At 37.7% G+C, this 26,174-nt stretch overlaps 1 protein-coding gene across 2 annotated transcripts in view; it reads left to right on the plus strand.

Moving 5' to 3' along the window:
• cacna2d4a (calcium channel, voltage-dependent, alpha 2/delta subunit 4a) overlaps window positions 1-26,174 on the plus strand; it is a 162,433-nt gene that overhangs the window by 29,602 nt on the left and 106,657 nt on the right. For both annotated transcript variants that reach the window (XM_072455204.1, XM_072455205.1), the window contains exons 9-26: window positions 1,072-1,146; window positions 2,904-2,993; window positions 3,083-3,196; window positions 3,433-3,511; window positions 4,361-4,494; window positions 5,834-5,911; window positions 6,521-6,601; window positions 8,315-8,389; window positions 8,498-8,584; window positions 11,217-11,288; window positions 11,421-11,482; window positions 11,581-11,648; window positions 12,256-12,301; window positions 12,808-12,905; window positions 13,063-13,156; window positions 13,234-13,326; window positions 15,081-15,208; window positions 19,721-19,789. In XM_072455204.1, coding sequence (XP_072311305.1) covers window positions 1,072-1,146; window positions 2,904-2,993; window positions 3,083-3,196; window positions 3,433-3,511; window positions 4,361-4,494; window positions 5,834-5,911; window positions 6,521-6,601; window positions 8,315-8,389; window positions 8,498-8,584; window positions 11,217-11,288; window positions 11,421-11,482; window positions 11,581-11,648; window positions 12,256-12,301; window positions 12,808-12,905; window positions 13,063-13,156; window positions 13,234-13,326; window positions 15,081-15,208; window positions 19,721-19,789 — 1,543 coding nt within the window. The remainder of the gene's footprint in view (window positions 1-1,071; window positions 1,147-2,903; window positions 2,994-3,082; window positions 3,197-3,432; window positions 3,512-4,360; window positions 4,495-5,833; window positions 5,912-6,520; window positions 6,602-8,314; window positions 8,390-8,497; window positions 8,585-11,216; window positions 11,289-11,420; window positions 11,483-11,580; window positions 11,649-12,255; window positions 12,302-12,807; window positions 12,906-13,062; window positions 13,157-13,233; window positions 13,327-15,080; window positions 15,209-19,720; window positions 19,790-26,174) is intronic.

Consider the following 26,174-nt stretch of genomic DNA (forward strand, 5'->3'; position numbering starts at 1 on the left):
TTTGGAGAGGTGTCTTTAGAAACAGTTGGACAAAAATCTGCCTAAGGATAACAGGTAATACAAAACATGATGGCTACACCTACAAAATATGATTGATTGCATAGTCTGTTATTTGACAGTGTTTACATTTTAAATCAAATTGTCTATTTATTTAAATGCTGGTTGTTGCTAATAAAGGCTAATTTCACTGCAATATAAGCTTGTGAAAGGTGAAAAACGTATTAAATGAGGTGAGAATTACTGCTCTAGGAAAGCTGTCTGATGTTGAGAGATTGTAATAACAAATTGAGAAGATAGAGTAGGAGTAGTATTATTTATTAATGGAAAGAGTTATGCTTTAATTTGTCTGTCAGTGCCTATGCACCCAAGTCATTTAATTATCAAACGCATGTTAAACTATGTTTTTCAGCGTGTTCTCCTGTGACTAATGGTGCACACTTAGGAGCGTTAGTTCTGCCCAACTAACACACGCGCTGCCATGATGTGTTTTAGCAAACCCAGGCATACATGAGCTAGTAGTTTAAATGCATCAGTCTCACCCGTTCTATTGGTCATTTGAGCCAAAAAATCTTTGCATAGTTAACTATCAATGTTTTCAACATATTTGGGGTTCTTCTGTTGTCTGTGGAGATTTGTTGGTCTATGAAATCTTAACAATTTAATTGTAGAAATGGTGTAAATAATATTTCATATGTGTGTTGGGACAAGCAAACATAGGTACTATGTAAATGTGACCTCTCCAGCTCTGACCTGGTCACTGTGGCGGTAACTGAGTGAGCAAGAAAGCGACTGTGGAATGTGTTTTTTTGTTTCCTTCCTTCTAATTTTTTTTTTTTTTTTAAAAAGGACTTTAACTGTAAATTATATTTAGCACTGTTTTCGTATTGTGGATGAACACCATAAATCACAAGATATTGCATACTTCTACTAAGGTTTGTTTGAGAATCCCACAGTGATATTAATTTATATCTCCCTTCAAATTACACCCTTCACTAACAGTAAATCCAGAAATATTTAATATATTTTGTGTTTACTTTGATGATGATGATGATGCTGTGTTTTGTTTTACAGTACAGTGATTACGTGCGATATGTGGAGCCATGTTTCAAGGGTATGCTGGTGCAGGCGGATCTGGATAACAGAGAGGTACAGGCACATGGTCCCACTCACACACAGCTAATCATCCCTCAGCATCATATTTATCATAATCTGCAATGCCGTGTTAATCCCATCAAAACAGATTATAACCTCACAGTTCAACAGTTCAGCCTCTCTGCGTGTTCATATTACAAACCTTTTAATTTTTCACCGTTAATGCTAATACATCGGATTGATTGTTAATTTGGTCTATTTCCCGCCATTGGGATTTCAAGATCATTCGCTTATCGCTAATAGGTTGTGTGACATCACAACATCCTAGATTCATCATAGTTTAAAGTTGATCTTGAAACAAATCAGAATTCTCAGGTAGAATTTTGCTGTTTAATTGTCAGAGTGTAGAATTGTTGACCTGCAATTACCGGGCCTCTCTACGTGAAACAAAAACTGGTACATCGTCTTGTTGGCATAAAACATCTAAAGTGAAATACTGTTGGACGTGAGATTAATATGAAGTTTGTTGGGCCAATCCTGCACAAATAATGAGAGGGTTAATTTGTGGATTTCTATTTTGGGTATTTATTTAAAAAACTGTAAATCTCCAATAGAGTTACACAGGACCTCCATCTGAGACTATGACATTATCGAATGTGATTATTCAGGTCACAATATCTAATACAAGATCTAAAAAAAATGAAAAAACTGAGAAGTAATCTTCTCATCACACTGTCATTGTATTATTAATTGTGCCAGTAACATATATCAATATTATCTTTTAGGTCTACCATTTGCTAATAATATAAATTTTATCCCTTCTGACCACCAGAGTTGGTGCTATTCTATGCTTCAAGCGCAGAATAGCAGCCATATGCCCTATGGCATAGCGTAACAGCCCAAGTCATTGTTCAAAGGTTTTGAGTAAATTGAAAAAACATTTTACACTTTGTAAAACTCTTGCCAATTGGCTGAGGATGAAGCCAGTAACACCTATAGGCTTAGGCCGTTATCCTATGAGGCTGGCGATATTTACCTTTCGCTTTAGTGTTAGATACTATGGTTTTATCGGTGGCTGTGTTTACATGTGGAACAAACATTAATTTAATTTAATTATCTGATATCTGAAATTATCTGATTTTTGAAGTGTTACACTGTGTAACACTGAGTAATCTGATTTATTTCTGATTGTTTACACCTGTGATGGTTTTGACAATTAAAATTAAAGACAAAATGTTAAAAATTGAAATTGTTATTTTAAAATGCATTGTACATTGTCTTCCAAATGCAACAGTTACTCAATTGATTAACTGACACATGTAATCAGATGTTTTTGATCATGTTTCTCTTGTACATGTAAACAAATGCCAAAAATCTGATTTCTATAAAATTTCTGTCTATTCTAGTTATCTAGATTTGTTTCCCCACTGATGCTTCCATATCAAATATGCATTTCTGGTGAGAGATTCTCCATCAAAGCGCTCCATGTTAGGTCTTCATTTGTACTTTGTGCCCTGCATGTGCTGTGCATCATTACAGATGAGATAAGGTCACTGGTTACTCACGATTTGAAGTGGGTCACATGACATCAGCGTGAAATCTGATTGGTTGACTTTAACAGGGCCTTTACATCTGGCTGCACAGATGTTGACTGACACAATTACATGGACCCATTTATGTTCAAAGCCCTATGTGATTTTGCATGTTCATACAAATTATGCAACACATTTTTACAGACAATATTAATCACTGTTTTATTTGTTATATATGTATTTCTCTTATTACCCATACGTTCTTACAATTTCTTTCAGCATTTCAAAATATTGGTCGATGAGCTACATGTCAAAGGCGAGGGAAAAGTCACCAAAGCCATGAAGGAGTCGTTTAAGATCCTTAATGAGGTTAGTTTTTCCATTCAAATGCCATGGATATAATACATACATAAATTATGTGAACATATTTATAGCCTCATTGTCATTTGTTTGTGCAGGCCACAGCGATGGGCCAGGGCAGTCTATGTAACCAGGCCATCATGCTAATCACCGATGGAGCTATGGAGAATTTTGAGGACGTGTTTGAGGAGTTTAACTGGCCTGAAAAGCGGGTTAGTATGTATGCTGGTCACCAGAACACATTTTAAAGTGCGATATGTAGTATTTCTGCAAAACATTGTAAGACAGTAGCACGTCACCAAGCGTTGTCCAAAGGTAAATGTCACATGTCAGAACATAAAATAAATATTGAGCCAAAGATATGGTTAATTTCATGTCTACCAGTATGAATTTAATAACAGAGGATAACCGGTGGTGGCTTTTATGCAAATTACTTTTTCTCTTCTAGGTCCGTGTGTTCACGTATCTCATTGGAAGAGAAATTACCTTTGCTGAAAATACTAAATGGATCGCCTGCAACAACAAAGGTAGGTCTTACGTGTGTGTCTTCAATCAAACATTTGAGTGGGGATGTCACAATATAAAATTTGAGTGATTATTAACAGTGAAATCATGTCTAATAGATCAACATTCCTTCAGTATGTGTTAGAAATCAAACATGGTATATTTGTAAAAAACAAAACAAAAAGGAATATATCAGGCTGCTGGGCAAGATAAACATAAAAATAAAGCTGTAATACACTTATATCCAGTCAAATCAATCATTCTGGGATGATTCGGGGCCAGTTTGTACTCCAAACCCACAAATAACATAATTGCCCTAAAATGTTATATGACCATGGATTCCGCCTGGACTCTGGGCCCTAAAACTATTTTTTGGTTAAATTAGCTTAAGCATACATAAGGAATTGTCAAAACCCAACAAATGCCCAAACTAGTGTCAATCAGTTAGTTAGTTACCCCTCCAGACAGGAATTAAAAATCAGATTTTCCTCTAGGCAGAGCTTGTATTAGTAAATCAGACATTGGAAACCAAAACTACAGAGCTTCACAAAGAGTCCAGCCATTTGTTTGTTCTCCAAAAGGATCAGCAACAGCTTCAGTTTGAATCGGGGCTCATTTTAGTCAGGCGCTTTAGGAAAAATCCATTAACATCTTGACATCACTTGTTTTGATATTCACTGGATCTTTCAACAGATTTAGTTAGAATGTTGTCAGGATTTTGTTATTAGTTGTTTTTTTTGTTCCAGCACTAAGCAGCTGGTTTTATTTTTAAACCGGTATGAGGTTTTTAACTAGCCCTTCAAATCTACCCCTGGCTTTGTCACTGAAAGAACTGAAAATGTGTGGTTTTGACATGCATATTTGTTTCTCAGGTTATTACACACATGTCTCCACTCTGGCTGATGTTCAGGAAAATGTGATGGAGTATCTTCATGTCCTGAGTCGACCAATGGTGATCAACCACGATCATGACATCATTTGGACTGAAGCTTATATGGACAGTGTGGTCAGTGCCCATCTCTATAATATAACTGGATAATAAGGGAGAGAGGGATGTCCATTTTAATCAAGCAGAGATAAGTTTAGAAGGTGATTGATTGAAAGTCTGCAGTAGCAGACTGTGATCTTCCTGGATGAATTCATACTCAATTTGTTGTAAAAATGCACCGATCTAGCTTTTTCAGTTCAATAGAGGTTATGCAGGTAGGTGAGAGGCAATTTTACTAATTGTGATAGAATTGTGATGAATCAACCCATAGGTCCTGAATTGTGCATCAAACCGAATAGTGAGGTTCCTGAATCGTTACTCCCCTAGACCTTTCTGTTTATTAAGGAAATGAATTGTTGTTGGGTGAAAGTGTTCTTTATCTCTCCTTGTCATCAGCAAACAAGCCAGCAAACCTCTGCACAGTTGTAGCGACAACGAATAAACTACTTTCAGTTCAGCTCCACACACAAAGGCAATAAATAAATAAAATTGGCATTTGTGCTGCCCATAGTTCTGCCACTCATGTCCGCTCAGTCAGAATGTTGAGGTGTTGGATGAATGTTGGATTTAAAGGTCCACAATGTAAAATGCTTGTCTCCATGCTTTGCCTGGAATGTTTCACGGTGTGGCATTAAACTACATCTGTATTTCAATCATAGGTGTTTATTTATTTTGTTATTTTTCATGCCTAGCAAAAACATGCATTTTGACTGTGAGCGGGGTTACCACTCCCCAGATCTGACATGTAATTGGCCTGGAAACGCAATCTGTTTTTCTCAATTGTGTAGCTTTTTAATTTATTCTTCCAATAACTAAAGAACTACATTTTGTAGATTAAAAGTTCAAGCTATCGGTAACAGCCAGTAAATAGTTCTTTAATAATAACTACTGCTCCGATATCCTGGAGCCAATACCCAATTTGTTGTTGTTTATCACATTGTTTATGAGGAAGAAAAAACCCTAAGCCAGTTTACATTCGACATAGGAGCAGTAGTGATTTCCAAACTACTGAGCAAAATTTGAAGAACATCCAGCTTAGCCCTGTTTCACATTTTCTCCTTTTGCACTTTGTGTTCAGTCAGTTACACACTTTTGTTGTTTCTGTCCATTTCAACATTCAGTTTCCAAACAAGACCCAGGTAAACGTGCTTGTGACTGGAGAACTAGTAGCTTTACATTAGAAAAGTAATTGTAAGTAGAATAGTAAGTTTTAAGCTTAACCTTAGTAAGATTTATTTGTCCTAAAATCATAGGCAATAGTATCACACTAGCAAATGACTTTCCGTTTGCAACAATGACATTTTTCAGTAAATCTAGCCGTTTTATTTATGCTGTGACACATGTTTGTGGCTTTCAGCTGTTCAACACTCAGGCACAAAGCCTCCTCTTGATGACCTCAGTCGCCATGCCGGTTTTTAGCAAGAAGAAAGAAACTGTGAGTCTTAGATGTTTCTTAAAAATACATATTGAGACACCATTTAATAATTTAGCTGTAATGAAAAAAAGGTAATGTTTATCATCTCATGTTTGTAGTTTACCTGACTTTTATACATACACTGAACATGAACTGAACAAACTAAATGCAACACTTTTTTTGCTTCCATTGTTCATGTGCTGAACCCAAAGATATGAAACAACATTTGAGAGGTATGGGTCTTTTGTCTTTAAAGAAAGTTTATTATCTTTGAGCTCATGAATAAAACAAAAACAAAAGTGTTGCGTTTGTATTTTTGTTCAGTGTATGTTGTGTGCAGTCAATTCACAGTTTTCATTTTTAAATTTGTAATGTGTTATTTGTAACGTACCGTATTTTCCGGACTATAAGTCACACCAGAGTATAAGTCGCACCAGCCAAAAAATGCACAATAGAGAAGAAAAAAGTGTGAAAATAACAAATAATATCACATATAAGTCGTGCTGGAGTATAAGTATATAAGTATAAATATAAGTATAAGTCGCTCCCCGGCCAAAACTATGAAAAAAGGTGCGACTTATAGTCCGGAAAATACGGTAATGTGTTTAATTTTGGGAACACTCTTTGCAGTTGTCCCATGGCATTTTGCTGGGTGTAGTAGGAACTGATGTGGCACTCAAAGAACTCATGAGGCTAGCTTTGAGATACAAGGTAAACACTTATTTGTGAAATATTACACTTCCTAGTAAATATCCTTAATCACATGTTCTACATAATTTTGTATTATGTATTTACTTTATTTAGTCTGTAATTATATTTTACTACATCTTTAGGGATCATCTCAAAATGGGTTGAAGCTGAAAAGACTTAATTTTTTTCGTCTCTCTCTAGACCCCCTCCCCCCCAAAGACTTTGTCTGGCTTCACATAAAATTTTACGCGTTGATAAAATGATAGTAGCTTGATAGACCCTGCTCACCTCTAGTGAACATCCCTGAACATCCTTTGGTAAGTTTTATATTTAGAAGTTATGAACTCTCCAAATAATGTCACCTGTCGCGCATGTTTGTTTACTTAATCCACATGGTCCAGGGGCCCTATGGCACATCCCATTCAACCGAAACTGTGAGATGACCACATTGAGATATTCTCAAGAGGATGAGAGAGTGAGAAACTAATGTTTCTTGTCAAAACCTGTAATTGTCAATTGCCTGCGTTTAGACCTTAGACGTGCTGTCAGAATGACAGAAGCAGAACACGCGCTTTTGTCTCACGTCTTCTGTGATTGGCCGAAACCTCATGCGGGTTTGTGTTGGTCCTTCTTCCGGTCAGTGCGTAGCACATTACTAGAGCCAAAACTCTAGTAACGAAAAATATTAAGTCTTTTCAGCTTCAACCCATTTTGAGATGATCCCTTACTATGTTTTGGGCTTATTGGCGTTTAGTTTTTACCCTCATTTTATTTCACATCTGGGCCATTATGAATGTGTCTCCATGTTCTGGGCTCTGGGTCCAGAGGCCGAGCTCTGCTAAGTGAGCAACTGACCTCATCCAAACATGACTAATCATTTCTAATCATTCAAATCTAAACTATTCTAACTTGAACTTTTATTCATAAGGCTGATCACAACAATTGTCTAAAAGATGTTTAGTAATTCTAATTTGGTCGCCGTGAGACGTGGCTAAAGCTAGAGTAATCAGGAAACTACATCCGGTTTTTCCTTTTTCTGCATTTTCTCTGCTCCTCTACACCACAAGAGGCCTTATCAGCACAGAAGACACGCAAATTCAGGACCGCAATGCGCCGTGCATCTTCATCTTAAAGCCACTAACCAGTCTATCGAAGACAGTGAGGTGAAGATTCTAGGCAGGGAGAAAAGATGGTTTGAAAGAGGAGTTAACAGGGCAATTCTCTTAAAAAGAGAATCCGTCCTTAAAGATGGATGTTTAAGATTCAACCTTCTGGTCATATATAATAATGTCTTGAAACCCTGGAGCGGTAGATGCCCAGGGCATTCTGATGCTAATCAAGTATTGAGGAGGGAGTGAAAGTCAGTTTACAATAGGATGTAGATAGCCCAGCACAGGGCTGTTAGTAAAAAAAAGAGGGTTTTCCATTTATCAGGAGGTCCCGCCCGTTGGGCAGGGCTTACTCAGAGTAGGATAAATATCTGAGTTCCCAGACTTGATTCGCAGATTGATAATTACTCTTGGATGGGAGTTGAAATTACTCAGATTACTACAATTGAATCTTTTTCTACAATGGAACAGTCCTGGACGAAGGAGGGATTACTCCGACATATAGTTACTAATGTCTAAAACATGACATTATTTTGAGATTAGTCTTAGAATAATATTGCACGTGATCTAAATGGCATTACAAGACACTGTTATATATAAATATTTGTCTATGTCTAATTTTCAGCTTGGAATTCACGGCTATGCTTATCTCATAACTAACAACGGCTACATCCTGTCTCACCCCGACCTCCGACCTCTGGTAAAGACAGAAAAATTAATGCCATGAACATTTATTAAATGCATTTATTTATTACAAATGTTTGTGTGCTCCGTATTATATTGATGATTTCCTGTATGTATTCTCCAGTATAAAGAGGGTAAAAAACTCAAACTGAAACCCAACTATAACAGTGTGGATTTATCCGAGGTGGAATGGCAGGACACTGACGAGCTGGTAAGTGGTGCCATGTTTCTCTCAGATTTATCTGAGCCTTGGTTATGAATCGTTCATAGCCCTGGTTGAGCGTACACCTACAATCCTGAAGATCTGACCAGTGCAGTTGTTATGTCCTTAGCCACAACATACTCTTGCCTGTGTTATGGGTTCAGTATTGGAGCCACACATTTATTATATTCATCTTACGGCTCAAAGGCATTTCAACTGACAATAATTCCGTCTTTGGAGTTGAGCAATGGCACAGATTCCTGAGGCTGTTGTGAAAGAGTCATTTGACTTTTGTTGATTTATAAATCAACACAAGTCAAATGCATTATGCTTAAAGCCCAGATGATGTTGTTTGGTGAGCTAGTCCCTGTGGTAAATAATTACATCAGTCAAGTTGCAGTTTTTGACAAATAAAAGTTGAAAATTATAGGAAGCAGTGCTGAGTGTATTATTTTTATTTTTATTAAACACAATATTAAGATAGCACATGAAAATAGGCATATAAGCATATCATACATAATAGGCATATAAGCATATCATACATAACTTAAGGCAACCGAAAAAAAGTACAAAAAAGATGATTACTGTAATAAATGTAACTATTTATTTTAGTAGCTTTATCACTTGAGATATTGTTTAAAGATTGAGCATATGTTTTGAATTCTGTAAATCATTTCAAGAGGTTTTCTATATTTGTGTAAATAATATTTCCTTGGCACAAAAAACCTATAGATTCAATTTTCCAGTCTTCATGATTGAAGTTTAGGATTTAAATTTAGATATGAGCAGGTTAGTTGGATGTTGGAATGTTGGACACGTTCTATGAATTATTTGTCGATGAATTTCTCTGATCTTGTTGTTCAAGCATTATTTTAAGGGGTTCAGCAAAGCAGTTGACCGTAATGAATAAAGTGTTCCAGTGACTTTTACAGTTAGAGATTGTAGACCTTTTTGCATTCGCTGCTTTTGATGTTGATACCATTGATGGACAGTGGATCTGCAACTGTGGGTGTTTTTTATGTGCCTTCTTTAGTTCTATTAGACCATTAGGAATGCCAAATGAAATTCTTTTGAGGTGATTGGAAAAGTGTGACGTCATCAGGATACAATTTGCCATCATTATTAAATAAGTCTTGTAGGAGTGTTATTCCTCTGGAAAACCAATTTGTTAAGAATATTGCTTTGTTTTGCTTTGTGATATTTTCATTGTTCCAGAGGATATGGCGAGAAATTGCGCTTGAAACATCATTTCCAACAAGGCTTGTTGATAGAAGGCACAATTATTAACGGACATTTTTAACACTGTAATTGCATCTCATTAAACATGAGCAGGGATAAAATACCATAGTGATTTAAGATTTCCAACACATTGTCTAATCCACTTGATCTTAAAGGTATAGTTAAAATCTTTGAAGTCTAAAAGTTCCATGCCTCCTTTCTCTTTGGGGCCAGTCACTAAGAGGGACGAGATGGGGGTGGGGGAGGGGGTGGTCTCAGGTCCTCGCCCAGTCTCGTAGGCGCACGGCTACCAAGCAGCGACATCAGTGGAAATATTAAAGCCTATAGAATGAGGCCTAAAGAATAAAGCTGTACGATGGAAGCACCGAACGTCAAAGGAGGAGAGGAAGATGAAGAAGAGTCTCCCTGGAATAAAGCCGGTTGGACTCTGAAACAACAACAACTATTCTAGTCACAAAGACATATCATGACCTCATGGGCTTTGTAACACCAAAGAAATGGAAGGAGTACTTTTACGGACTACGACAGAGTCTGAGGACAAAGCACTGGAAGTCAAGGCACTGGAAGAAGAACTTTTAGGACTACGACAAAGTCTAAGGAATAAAGTCTGGCGGTAATGCAACACTCGGATGTCAACCGCCATAAAACAACAACAACAACAACAACAACAACTATAGAGCTTTGATCATTTTTTTTTACTAATATCGTTGCATATTCTGTTGCTCACATTTAGATATAAAGCAGGATAGATAGACCTGGATATCCCTTCTGCTTTTGTCAGTAGAAGTTGATATATCTCTCTGGAACCATAGATTACATTTTTTCAATCTGGGAGGGAAGATCAACTGTTGATGATCATTTAATGATCATCAACAGTTTTAAATCACTCTATGTTTTACTAATAGAGATACCAAGGTACTTCACCCTGTTTTTAACTTCAATGTTGCTTATAACTCTTTCAGAATACCTCCACCTCTGTGATGTCAGCAAAAAGCAACAGGCCATCAAAAAATGCAAAGAAACTTTACACGCAACTTACACCTTTTTATGACAGTTTAAACAATCATTTAACAAAATAATGTGTTGTCATGTGTAATTATTTGTCAAATCATATTCACTATTCAAATCACTATTGTATGATTTAAATGGACTTTGGCCCTTATTTACAATATGGTTGCTAAGTAACAGTTGTGCAAGGGAATTATAAACCTCACCAAAATTGGCAAAAAGAAAAACATCGAAAATGTTTGTTAAAATCTAAAATTATCATATTTCCTTTGTTTTACTGAAACAAGTGTAGAGTAGTAGACTTTAACTTTGTGCCAGTTTTTGTTTCATGTGGATTAGCTTTACAGTAATATAATAAGTTCAGTGATTTTGAAATCCCGTGCTTATTTTTCAGCTGAGGACGTCAATGGTTAAAGGAGAAACTGGAACCTTAACCTTAGATGTGAGAGTTTCGGTGGATAAAGGGGTGAGATTTTCACCAATTTTGAGAATATTTTACTTTTGTGTGTAAATATTTACATATATATTATTCATTGATAATTGTGTATTATACTACATTTTCATAAAATTCCTTATTAATGATATTTTTTTCTTGCAGCTGAGAGTGATGTTTGTGAGGAATAACTACTATTACACTGTCATCAATGAAACCCCATTCAGGTCACTTTTTTTAATTTTACTTTTTGTAAACGCAAATATTTTCCACATTTTGCCAAATCATTTTATGTAATTGTATTATATGGTTGTTTTTGTTACAGTTTGGGTATAGTGTTGACAGAGGGCTATGGAAAATACATGTTCTTAGGAAATGTCTCCATTGAAGAAGGTAAACGTTAACATTTACTTTAGGGCAAAGCTGCAGCCGCTGTAATGTCCCACAGCTCTGTGTCTCTGTTTCTCAGAACAACTTGCAATTTTTACATATTAAAATACATTAAGCCTCCTCCAAGACGCAACTGACGGCTCTAATTAAGTGATAAAGTTTGCAAAATCGGCGCTAGGCTACAAAAATAATAAGGTGTGAAAAAATGCACAATTTAGCCATTTTTCACATTGTCGATTATTAAAGACTCAAATTAATCAAATTAATTTAATTTATCACCCAGCCCTAATTTCATTCAATTGCACTTCATTTGGAGCTCAACAGTCCTGATCACATCAAAGCTTACTGTGTTCTAAATTTCCTATTAATTTCTCATAGCCATTTGAAAAAAAGTTATATTATGAGTTTATGTAATGGCACGGCAATGTGGTAACAAATGTAAAGATTGTTTTCTCCCCAAAAAACACATTTAAAACATTTTAATAACTTGGTGGTTTATAAAGTTTAAGAAACAAAGAAATAAAATGATAGTTCTTGTGATGGTTGGTCACTGTTGAGCTCCATTCTCATTTATTTAGATATTAACTTCAAATATCCTATTTGTTTGCAGGCCTTCATGACTTAAATGGTCCTGATCTTACCATCAGCAATGAGTGGTCAGTAGTCACACTTACATTTAGTACTGGTTCTTTGTCTTCTAGCCCTGCTTTTTGGGACGGCAACTTCTCTAAATATGTAACTCATCGGCGTTAACCTTTCTTTGTCCAGTTCAAATGTACCGTAATGTACTGTAAATAGAAAAATAAAAATACATTTTTTTGTTTTTCACATTTCACATTTTGCAAGATCACAGGGGCACGTGATCTGTTCCATCCATGGTTAATATATGGTCTATATTATATGAAGTAGTATATTTAACTGTTTTCATGATATTATATAACAAATAATTTTGCCTATTTGGTAAGACATTTTTTTTTACCCTATTTGCAGAAAATGTGCCATAGAATAAGTAAATCAGAAATACCTTGTAACAATCAAACTAATCTTGGTTGTTCATGTAGATAAGTATTAACTAATCAAAACTACAATCAAGATAAATATTCTGAATTTATTTCATTTTAGATTTTTTGCAGTCATTTATATTAATGTTGTGTGTTTGAAGGACATATTGTGAGACGGACATTGATCCAGCTCATCGTAAACTGACTCAGCTTCAGGCCGTGTTGCTATACCTCACTGGGAAAGAGCCTGATCTTGAATGTAAGGCACAAAATCATTATTGTTTATTGGTGCTGTTTGGAGCACTCTGATTGTTCAAAGACAGAATGTTTTGTATTCTATTGTTCATCTGTTTTAAGACTTCAATTTGTAAACCAATTGTAACAATTGTAAATGCATGTTTTCTTCCTTTAAACAGGTGATTCACAGTTGTTATCCCAGACACTCTTTGATGCTGTGGTCACTGCTCCTATGGAAGCCTACTGGACCGCGCTTATGCTCAACGCGTCTGGGTATACAATTACACATTTAATATGCCTTTGTATTTATAATTTAACTCAGATGATTGCTAAATGTGTTCATCTTTTAGCCTAGATAAAGGAGTAGAAACAGCTTTTCTGGGGACACGTTCTGGCCTGATGAGAGTTCAGAGATACACTGGGATTGAAAACAGAGTCTCCAAGTGAGTGCACAAACTGGTTTGGGTTTTGCTCTACTTTATACAGAAAATAAAAACCCTTCACTGACTATGCCCATGTAGATACAGTCAACACGGCATCAGTAGAGAACGTGGACGGGTGTGGGGAAACTTTTCCCGTCTTTTAAACCGTCTGCACAGATGGACTTGTATACAAGTCCGTTGGACCACTTTATTCTTCTCTATTCTGTCTTGCGTGTATTTGTATTTATATAACTCCTAAATAAACCTATACAAACAAACGTTAAATACAATAGATGGCGAAACACTTAGGGATCATCTCAAAATGGGTTGAAGTCATTTGGTTGCTTTGAAGCTTCAATACATCGTTGTGGCAGTAATTGTTTTGAAATGCTAAAAAACTCTTGCGCGTACAGGGAGAAAGGCGGATGCGTGCGGGGGATCACGGCACGTGGCTTGTGCGGTGCCGTGGCCCGTGGGCCGTGCGGCGCCGTGGCCCGTGCAGCGCCGTGGCCCGTGTGGCGCGCCATGTGGGGGATCACGGCGCGGAGCACGGCGCGCCGTGGCCAGCGCAGGGAGCGGGGCTGGTGCAGAAAAGTTGGAAAAGCTTTTTTGCGGCATGACGCGGCGCAGCAAATGATCAAGAGATTTGGCTCTAGTAACGTGCCTACGCACTGCCCGGAAGAAGGAAACAAAATAAACCCGCATGAGGTTTCGGCCAATCACAGAAGACGTGAGATTCTCTCGAAAGCGCGTGTCCTGCTTCTGTCATTCTGACATGTCTAAGGTCTAAACTCAGGCAATTGACAATGACAGGTTTTGACAAGAAACATTAGTTTCTCACTCTCTCATCCTCTTGAGACTATCTCAATGTGGTCATCTCACAGTTTCGGTTGAATGGGATGGTCGTAGGGCCCGTGGACCATGTGGATTGACATACGCGACATGTGACATTATTTGGAGAGTTCATAACTTCTAAATATAAACTTACCAAAGGATGTTCAGGGATGTTCAATAGAGGTGAGCAGGGTCTATCAAGCTACTATCGTTTTATCAACGCGTAAAATTTTATGTGAAGCCAGACAAAGTCTTTTGGGGGGGAGGGGGTCCAGAGAGAGATGAAAAAAATGAAGTCTTTTCAGCTTCAACCCATTTTGAGATGATCCCTTATAGCGCACTAAACCACTAAAAAAGATGATAAGCTCATAGGAAGAGCAGCAGTCACCGCCGGTGACTTCAATTAGAATTGTAAGCGTTCTATTTTTTGACCATATCTCCCGTCCCTAAGTCTGCTCCAAAAATGTGTATTTGCTGGATGATCGAGCAGCTCTTCAACATTCAAATGAATCGTGATAGTCATCTGCCGTATTTGATGGGCCAGTCATGTGTATGCAGTCTGCCCCAGGACTGCTGTGGCTACCAAAGTTACACCTTACACCACCCATGTAACCGAGGAGTGAACGATAAGAGCTCCTGATTGTATACATGGCTTTGAGTGTCCTGAAAGGTGTCATCAGATTATTTACTTATCTATCTATTCAAGAAGTAGTTGAAAAGGGTGCCTGCAGTAACAATAGAATACAAATATATTACATTAATTCTGTCAACTGAAAAAAAAATTAAGAAATGTAATGCTTGTATGTTTGATTTAGCAATGTACATGTAACATAAAATAATTCACTTTCAAAGTAGTTTATGTTTTTATTTCCACTATTGCCCATGCTGTGTACATCCGATAGTATTTTGTCTTCACTCCTATTTTTACCTCTTCTCCACAGGTCTTTCCTGACCTCATCAGACAAAGAGAATCTGTTCACCTTGGATCTGTTCCCACTGTGGTACCGCAGAGCCGCTGAGAACCCTGCTGGACAGTTCCTCTATTACATGCCCAGGGAGGACTCAAGAGGTAGAACATATTCCGCAACTCAAACTCAAAATATTAACAAAATACTATGGATGTGGTTTTCTAAACAAATGGAAGAATAATCTGTTTTTGTCTTTCCCAGTCAACTCACATCATATTGTTTGTCTTTTGGGTACATGTGGATATCTGCTGGTATAAATTTCCAGTCCTGTTTCGAGGTTATGCACTGACATTGTTATTCGGAAAATTCCTGCCAGACACGTGACCTGTGCCATCCGCAGCCATCTTTCCTTCAGGTTGCTAATGTAAACAAATGTTAACTCCAAAGAAAATCTTTATAAACGGCACAAATATCAGAACAATCCTAATCTTTACTGTAAGATGTGGTTCTGACATTTATACAACAATATTTTAATGATTAGCATTGGCGATTAGCACAGGTCGAACATATTGGACGTGAATAAATCTTTGAACAGCTGAAAAATGACTGCGTGTTGTAATAGGGGCACACTAAATACATAGTTTTACATTGATGAAGGTCTTTGCCAGTTTAAAGTCTGTGTAAAAGCTGTTCCAAAGCCCCGATATCAGCGCTGACTGCCCTGTTAGATGTTAGTTTGCAAAAGCCGACCTATTCCAGGCAACATTTGTGAACCAATTTTGTGTTTATTAAAAGACAAAGTACAAAAAGTAAACAGCCATCGCTTTCCGTAGAAATGGAAACTGAAAGTAGTTTCTTTGTTGTACCAACAGTACAGAGCTCAGTTATCTTGTTTGTTAACAGTAAGGGGAGATAAAATATTTTTTTCCACAATTGAAACAAGTTAACTGCGTGATCACAAATTCTGTAGTAGTGATCAATGTGAGTGTACCCTTGATTTTCTTTTTTTTACAGGTACAGGTATTACACTTTATTTGTTTCTAGACTGTAGCAGCTTTTGGGTTTTGATACCTGGTTTAGTTGTGGTTTAGACAAAGATTACTTTTGGTTTAATCCTGTATTTGCATGTATGGGTTAGACTTGGTAAAGTTATGGTTTTGACAAGATTTTTTATAAATTTTGTTTCTTTTGATAAATTATGACTGAGTATAAGGGCCAACCCAAATTTTAAAAAAATGCGGGAGTAAACTCATAACATTAAAGTAATAATTTTATGAGATTAAAGTCGAAGCCAGAAAAAAGTCCTACATTTACGGGTAAAAACGTGTAATTTAACGAGAAAAAAGTGATACATTTATGAGAATAAAGTTGTAGTTTAGGGGCTGGGGTCAATTTTCCGATTCAAAGTGACGCGAGAAATTCACTTTCAGCACCACGGCCACGACGCAAATGGTGCTTAACTTGGATGAGTTGAAAATTACTACAAAAGCCCACAATAAATGATCTTTATGATGCGGGCCTTTTAGACATCACAAACAATCTATTCCCCCGTACAGTGCCCCCATGTCCTTCTTGTGGAGCCAGTCAGTGCCTCACAGTTGGGATATGTGTAAAATTACTTTGGTACTTCGGTGTTGGGTGCACTTGTGTTCATGCCATGGCCATGTGTAAGCACTATATGTCTTTAGAGTATCCTCTCATTATAGTCATCAGCCTGGGCTACATGGGCGTGTCAGGCTGTAGTTGTGTTCCTCAGCTGTAAGAGGTAGAATTAATTATATGGATGATGGCTTGTGCGTAAAACGCATCGCTTTTTGGCTGTGCCAACCACGATCCAAGCGTTAGACAGGAGGAGCTGAGTGGAAGCGCAGACTGCAGACAGCTGTTTTGATGTTATGTGTGTTTGTCCAAGGGATGCCAAAAAGGTTAGAATCGGTGCATAAAACTTATGTGCACACTAATGAGCACCCTAAGAATAGTGATTGTGCGCAAAGTGCCCATGTAGTGAAACAATACAAGAGAGGAGCAGAACATGTGTGAATACAACACCGATGGTGCTCCTCCTGTCTGCGGGTGGCTGTGGCACGGAGCATGGCTGGTGTTTGAATCCATGGGGCACTACGGGTACATCATGGAGAAAGTAAAGGGTTTATCCAACAGTTTGTGAATGATGCGTAACAGGAAAGGTGCAGCTAAACTGCAATGTCTTGTTTTGTAATCAGCACACATATAAGACATCGTTATAAAGGCCAGGAAACACTTTTCTATTGCGGGCTTTGACGTGAGCAATTCGCTTTATGTGAACATTGCAATGCACCGGCCCCTAAACTACAACTTTATTCTCAGAAATTCATGACTTTAATCTCATTAAATTATGAGTTTATTCTCGTTAAATTACAAGTTTATTCTCGTTGAATTATTAGTTTATTCTTGTTAAATTATGAATTTATTCTCGTTAAATTACGAGTTTATTCTCGTTAAATGATAAGTTTATTCTCGTTAAATTATGAGTCTAATCTCATAAATGTAGGAATTTTTTTCTGGCTTCGACTTTAATCTCATTAAATTGTGACTTTAATGTTGAAATGTTATGAGTTTATTCTCGTAGTGCCCCGCAATTTTTTAAATTTAGGTTGGCCCTTATACTCGCAATTATACGTCATAATAAATTTAGAACAGATAGATTGTTAACATTTGACATTTAAGTGTGTCATGTTTCACTGATTGTTTTACAGTCTACACTCAAGAGTACATGAAAAAATATTTTTTTTGTAACTTGTGATTTTCTCTCTATGTGAGTGCGGTGTTCTAAATAGTTTTGTCGTATATTCAGATGTGTACAGAGACTATGAGGCCGACTATAGCGCCACCTTGAGCTCAGAGGAGTTGAATGTCGAGTCGGAGGAGATGAAAAAGGAGGAAGGGAGAGAGCGCAGGGAAGTAAATGAGGAAGAGGAAGAGGATGAAGAGGAAGATGATTATGAGGAGGAGGGGGAGGAGGGTAGAGGAAAACTGTTGATTATTAAGCATGCAAACTTTCTCTATTTGTTAAGCTTTTTATTTGATCTACAACTTGGTAAGCGTTTGTAAGCGTTTTGTAATGTTCTGTTTCTTTTTTGCATTGGCATGTTCTGAAATATGACTTATTTTTCTCATTTCACATGGCATTTTTGGCATTTGATTTTAGAGGACTTTAATATAGCATCTCTTATATTTTAGTTTCATTTAGGCCATATCTCTTCGATGAAGAGCTTTATACATTTAGCCTGTGCTTATATTCCAAATGTGAGGGTCTTTACTGCATAAACAAGTGTTTCTGGGTCTTTACAGCTGTTTGGTGCAATAATCAGCCATCTTTACCTGTTAAACACACTTACATGATGATGACCACCGTCTACTTTGTCCGTGCACACGCTCTGTCCCAGGGCAGTTCTCCCTGTGCACATGTGTGTGCGCGGAGCCTCTGTGTCTCTCGCTCAGTGCTCTACTCTCTTCTCACACACGCAGAGCAGGATGTTTAATGCACAGAGAACAGTTTGAGACTTGTCAAAGCCTTGTCAAGCACACAAGCCTGTTTGAGAGATGATAGTAACTTGATGTTCAGATTTGTCCGCGTTACTTTAGTCTGGAAATGCGATGCGGAGTTGAACAGGCTCAGCGGGCCTGTCAGGGATGTGGCTGTGGGGACGTTTTAATGTTGTTTTTTCAGTGCAATCTGGCAATTTTGCATCAAGACGGATCAAGACATGTGTACGATGCGTAGCGTGATCTTTCCAAATCGCAATGCATTGTGGCACGAAGCATCGTTACACTATAATTACTTATTACTACCTACTATATTATGATTTACTTTACATTAAAGTAAAGGAGTTTAAGATTGGTTTGAAAATATAACCTTTATCTAAGTGGGTACACTACTTTAAAACAGCATTGTACAGACTGTACCACAGTCCTACTGCTCCAAAGAAACAGATGATAGATTGTATGATTTGATGTTACTACAAATGACTTATAGTGACATTTTAAAAGGCTTAGCACTGTTTCAACTGACAAATTGATTTAAGTGCAATTATATTAAAAGGCACTGTCCCTTTTAATTTCACAAAACACAATGCTTATTTATTCATTTTGGGCAGTGCATATTAATCAATATGTCAGCAGCACTGTCAACATAAATATGCCGGCGTAAACACAATCATATAAATTTAATCTGTTGTTAAAAAGATTACACATTCAATTTGAAAATAACAGACAAATAACTTATATACAAACAGTTCAACATGAATAGACAACAGATTCATAATGCACATTTAATGCAGGGAATAAAAAGGTTTTGTTTTGCTCAATATGGGCCCTTTTCTACAGTTTGCAAAGTAGTTTGCACTTATTATAGTATTTGCTTGATAGTGTTTGAACAGTAATCTGGCTGTAAACAAATTCTGTGTGACAGTTGGCATCAGTCGGCATGAGAGCTTTGCAAGCAGATCTACGCATGGCTTTTATGAAAATTACCTGCATAGCCTAATCACATATTTACAAACATTTTCAGTTAAGTTAATCTCCAGTTCACATATTTATTCAAATACATTAGAAAGCAGCTTACATGCATGCATAGATTGAGTATTTCTAAAGTATTTTGTGGTTATATTGTATTGTGTTTTGCCTTTTACCAGCGGGGAGGATCGTCATTGCCACCACTGCTGTGACTGTTTCCGTGGGGAAGAAAACGGCCATCGCTGGAGGTAGGATGAGCTTTTAATTTGCTTTTTTATACTTTTCTCCTGCTCATTATGTACCAGGTTTGAGTTGTTTATCTTGGGTTCAACACAGTTAGTTTATTGTTTCCACACCAATGCATAAAAATATACAGTCCCATAACAAACCATATAGAACATTGAAGTTTTTAAATGACCAGAGTACTGATGGCATTGATTTGAATGAAACGCCCAAAACAACACAACAAACGCGGTGACACAATTGGATGAAAATAAGCAAATGTAGCAGAAATATGGCCTTTTTTTTGTGCATTTGAAAATGTGAACTATTCTCTCAGCTGGGTTTAAGAAAAGTCTGATTTCTCAGCGTGTTCTGCTGTTGTGACGCTTAGACCCATCAGCTTGAACAGCACAGGAGGAATGTAGTCGAACGTGTCATCCTTAAGCCTTATTTTACATTTTTAATTGCAGTGATACTGGGTTTTTTAGTCTTTATTGTAAGAAGCATTGTACCTCTTTCCTTCATTTTTTCAAAAATAACGCTGGGGAAACAAAGTAATTAAAGCAAGCATAAATACATGTATTCTAACCTTTACACTTTTTAAATCTAATTTGACTTGCTCACTCTCAAACCTCTTAAACGGTGTATGTCCTCACTTGTGTTAGGTCTTGTGCTTTTTAATCTGTCACCTCTTGTCTTTTCTTTTTGGATAATTTTTCCTGTCACCCATCTATCCATCGCCTTTTATTTAACTCACACTCCAGTTTCAGGTGTAAGAAATGTCTTTGATATTGTTTATGGGAAAAGGTAAAAGTTGTCTAGATATAATTTAATGAGGGAAGCATAGCGTAATCAAGAAATTCAGTCAGTGTAGGATAATATGGAGCTGTAAAGTTTCATATAGAAAGAGAATTATTCAGATGTATTACAATGCAAATTCTTAAAACCTTCCAGAGCTGTACATTTAGTCTATTTTAGGCTGGTTTATTTAATTGTGTACAGTAATGTTGGGCATTTCTTTGTGTAGCAATGCATATTTTAATGCCATGTCTGACCACCTGATGTCACTGTGCACCGTAGCGTTGTCACTGATTCGGGCTCATCTTGTTCTGTGTCAATGGATGCTGTCTGCTCTGATGTCTTGTTAATGTGATTGTGATTGCGTACATTTCTACTGTTCACATGAAGTACTGTTCAGATTTAGGATTAGTTATAATTCTTGAAACTTGTTTAATCCTAACCCTAGCAAAGTTGTTATGCACATCATAATAGATACTTATGTGTTGCTGACATCATCCAACACATTTGATGTTAGTCCAAAGATTCGGCTGAAATATTAAAAGCCCAGAAACACAGTAGTGTAGCTGTAGCACAATATCAATAAGGCCAAACGTGCTGGTCAAAGCCTGATCTGATCTGATAACGGGAGAGAAGCAGGGCTGGGCCTGGTTAGTACTTGGATGGGAGATACTGGAAATAGCAGGTGCCAGGGCAGCAGTGGCTCTAGCAAACTGTTGTTGTTTCCTTGGGCAAGGCACTTCACTACATTGCCTATTATGAATGTGATGTGTGAGTGAGTGTTGGTGGAGATAAGAAGAGCTGATGTGCAGATTAACAGCCACGCTTCCGTCAGTCTGCCCCAGGTCCGTTGTGCCTGTGGCTATAATAAAGCTAACTACCACTGTGTGTGGAGGGAATGAATAATGACAACTGTGTGCCTGAAAAGAGCAAGGCCTTATATATTTAATTAAAATCTACAAATTGTGAAGCTGTGTGCCGACTTGGAGTTACGATCATGTTAAATATTTGGAAAGCACGTTGAAATTACATAGCATTGTGCAATAAAAGTGGCAGCAACGGTTCAAGTAATTTAAGACCCTTACGTGTGGATCATTTTTATTGAAGTATTGTATTTTTGGTAAAATGTTTGAATAACCACTGTTCACGCAGTCATAAAGTGTGATATGTTTTATTGAAGTCGATGCATATTCAACACAGGGGATTGCATTATCATCTCAGTATCACAATCATTTTAGTACAACACATGGTGGAATTCTGACCTCTAGTTTTCAAGGGCCGAAGAGATCTTGGCTGCTGTATTTTCAGTAACAAACTATAATATATCTGTCTTCTTTATACACATGTAGAAGCTATCAAAATGGGGCTTTCTTAGCTAGGAACAACAACACATAATCTGATGACCTACAGGAGCTGAGGACACTGTTCCTGATGTATAGATAGAGTTTAGCCTGTTAAGAATAATGCATTTGGGCCACAAATGTTGTAGATATAAACCACCAACAAATACATAATTTTAGTTGCAGTTATAGCTATGTTCCTTATAAAGACTAATTTCACATTATTTCATCAAGATTTATGCATTTGGGACAGTTCACAATAAATCACCTTTGTTTAATTACAATCACAAGATGTGTTTTGTTTTAGAGCTGTTTACCCTATACCACAGGTTTAGGGCAGAACCAGAGTAAGGACAAGTTAGTAATAATACTCATTAGTAGTAGTAATCATTTTTTGATTGTAAGTTAATCCATATTTATGTTTTGTTATGACTGAATGCTGCTGTGTCTTATAAAACATAAAAACAACTGTAGTTTATTGTAAACATGTCGGTGTAATCCCTCATTCGTCTAGGCGTGTTCCATAGTAGAAAAAGCTTCAGTTGTAGTCATCTGGACTCAGTTTGAAAAAATAGACGTTTCGACTCTCATCCAAGAGTCATTGTCAATAACAGAATTTAGGTCGAGAACTCCGATATTAATACTGTTCTGTGGTAAGACCCGCCCATTGGGAGGAGCCTTCCTGAAGTAGAAAGAGTTGTTTGTTTCAACAGAAACTCCCCCTTGTATCTACCGAGCTAGCCTATTCAGAATCTTAATGGGCTATTAGAAACCTCTTTGTCTTTGTGAGACCCTGGCTCAACCACCCTGAGTACCTGATTAGCATCTGAATGTCCTTTACCTTTCCAGGGGTTCAGAATCCCATTATAAATAACAGGAAGATGAAACCTAAGCCCTCCATTTCTGTTTAAAGAAGGTGATGTTGTGTCCCTGTTCACCTGCATCCCGACCACTGATGCAGTAGCAGCAGTGAGGATCAGACTGCAGGAAGACACCACCCTACAGGAAAGGACCAAACTGACACCTGAACACATATGTAAACTGTTGGACATCTGTCTGAACACCACTTACTTTCAATTCCGGGGACAATTTTACAGACAGATTCATGGCTGTGCCATGGGCTCGCCCGTCTCTCCCATAGTGGCCAACCTGTACATGGAGCACTTTGAGAAGAAGGCACTGTCCTCATTCTCAGGCATAGCTCCAAAACTGTGGCTCCGCTATGTCGATGATACTTTTGTAACAATCAAGAAACAAGAGCTGGAAACCTTCTCTGATCACATCAATGCTGTGGACCCACATATTAGGTTTACAAGAGAAGACGCTAAGGAGAATCGCTTGGCCTTTCTTGATTGTTCCACGATCAGAGGAGAGGACGGGAAACTCCAAATAGAAGTATATAGGAAACCTACACACACGGACCAGTATCTGCTCTTTGGTTCCAACCACCCACTACAGCACAAGCTGGGGGTGATCAGAACCTTACAACACAGAGCTCAAGGTGTGCCCACCAGCTCAGAGGGCAAGAAGAAAGAGGAAAAACATGTCCGAAATGCCCTCTCAGCCTGTGGTTACCCCGCTTGGGCTCTCAACAGAGTGAAGAGAACCAAGAAGCAGGACAAAAGGGAAACTGAACAGAGAAGGAAGGGTGTTTCTATCCCTTATGTGTCTGGCCTGTCGGAAAAACTGCAGAGAATTTTTAGACAACACGAAGTCCCTGTTTATTTTAAACCAGGAAACACTTTAAGACAAAAACTGGTTCACCCAAAGGACAAGTTGCCGACTCAAAAACAGAGCAATGTAGTTTATTCGATCCAATGCAGTGAAGAAAGTTGTAAAGAACGTTACATAGGTGAGACGAAACAGCCTCTACACAAGAGGCTTTATCAGCACAGAAGAAATACTAGTTCAGGACCTCAGAGCGCCGTGCATCTCCATCTTGAAGCCTCTAATCACTTGTTTGAAGACGGTGAGGTGAAGGTTTTAAGCAGGGAGAAAAGATGGTTTGAAAGAGGAGTCAAGGAAGCTATTTTTGTTAAAAAAGAAAGACCTTCTTTAAACAGAAATGGAGGGCTTAGGTTTCATCTTCCTGTTATTTATAATGGGATTCTGAACCCCTGGAAAGGTAAAGGACATTCAGATGCTAATCAGGTACTCAGGGTGGTTGAGCCAGGGTCTCACAAAGACAAAGAGGTTTCTAATAGCCCATTAAGATTCTGAATAGGCTAGCTCGGTAGATACAAGGGGGAGTTTCTGTTGAAACAAACAACTCTTTCTACTTCAGGAAGGCTCCTCCCAATGGGCGGGTCTTACCACAGAACAGTATTAATATCGGAGTTCTCGACCTAAATTCTGTTATTGACAATGACTCTTGGATGAGAGTCGAAACGTCTACTTTTTCAAACTGAGTCCAGATGACTACAACTGAAGCTTTTTCTACTTTATTGTAAACAGTTATTCACTTACCAAATGCATTCTGGATCCTAATTATTCAACCGTCACAGTAAAGCTAACAAACATTAGCATGCTCACAGCACGCTTCCTGTTTTCTGGAGAATAAGATACTTTATAATTAGATGCAGAAAGTACACAGCAGCTTCATTTCACCCTCAGAGCTAAGACCTAAGAACAATACATGTGTACTGGGGCAAAAAGGATTTAATTTTATACATGAAAAAAGTGGGTACAGCCCATTTTTAATAATGTAAATTCCAAATCTTTCACTTGATGATATAAAATGCATATTCTATATCTCCTTAAACATGAACAAATCTTGGCTAAACTCCCTCTATGTCTCTGACACATTATCTTGTGCTAAACATAATGCAACAAGGCAGACATATATTCAAATTCTCATGGAAAAACACATTTGTTATAACACAACTAAAGACAAACAATATGATTCAATACAGTAAAACAGCAAACACTTCGACTGTGAAATTTCGGAACATGTCTAACATAGAAAATACTAATAGATCAATATATTAGATCTTATCATAACCATTAAACCTATAGCCTACATACCAAGATTCAGGGACCATTCATATTTACTCATGGGGGATCAATATGCAATGAAAGCCCAATGCGACATTAAATTAACTTTGTACCTTTGGCTGTGAATGCACTCTTATAAAACTAGAACTATTGAGTTAAAGCAAGTGAATATTACAGAAAACAATACGAGAACACTGAATGATAATGTTACACAACTTCCATTGCATATTACAGTAATCTTTAGATGCAGAAATACATGGGATAACTTAAAGGTGGTATGGACGATTTTTTTCAGCAAATTTTTTATCATATTTCCTCGTGGCGTAGATAAATCATTAGTCCTGCCACGTATCAATCATAAAACGCACCTACTGCTCACCTGCAGCCGTGTGCGGTTCATCCCCACGTTACCGCGTGCCTAAGCGCATGGATCTATCATAATATAGTTCCCTCAGTGTACGGGGCAAAATGAAGACGGAGAAAGACAGTTCGAGCTGACGCAGAAGTGGACAGAAATCTACGGGAGACGAGCGATGCGATGCGCTCCGTTGCGCTAATAAACAAACGCACGTGTGTGTTGTATCGGTCCGCACGGGGGAGTGCGCATGCGCACTTCCGCCTGCGTTCTCAAATCGCCGAAAAATCGTCCATACCGCCTTTAAAATACAGAGGTGTTGGACATATGAAAAATAGCAGCATCATATATTTCATTCTCTTCATCATAAAATACTCTTTAGATGCATTTTACGTCATAGAAGTGGGCGATATTGTCTTAGCTTGTAGAAGAAAACAGGTATTAACTTATCATAAATGTTATCTAAATGATATACCTATTTGAACAAATATGGATACCGTCCATATAAGACAAAGTTGGACCTTTCCCAAATAGTTTTAGAGTGGCTAGAATAATGCCGTGTTCATGCCACGGGGTCAAATTGGCGCCTGAAACCCCTAGTTTGATGCTTATGCATGTTGAAGACAGAAGCTTTGGCCGCGTGTGTTTGAAAATTAAACTGACCAGCAGACACGCGTCCAAGGAGTCCAACGCACATTCACCACAGCCTAGGAGTTTTTGTTGTGTTTCCCGGTGTGGATTGTCGCTCCGTGTGATGGCAGACCAGGAGGAGAGTGGCTTTAGTGTATTTGCTTAACACACGGCCACAATTAATTTGTCATAAATGTTTGACTGTGTGGGGTTTGTTTTAGTTCTTCTTCCGTATAATGAAATGCATAGTTGCTTCACTGGAGCGTAAATCAGTTAAATCGGCCACCAAAAATT

This window comes from Eucyclogobius newberryi, unplaced genomic scaffold (genome assembly GCF_026437365.1).
Source record: "Eucyclogobius newberryi isolate DKJ021-1_F unplaced genomic scaffold, fEucNew1.0.hap1 SCAF_2, whole genome shotgun sequence".
Classification (NCBI taxonomy): Eukaryota; Metazoa; Chordata; class Actinopteri; order Gobiiformes; family Gobiidae; genus Eucyclogobius; species Eucyclogobius newberryi.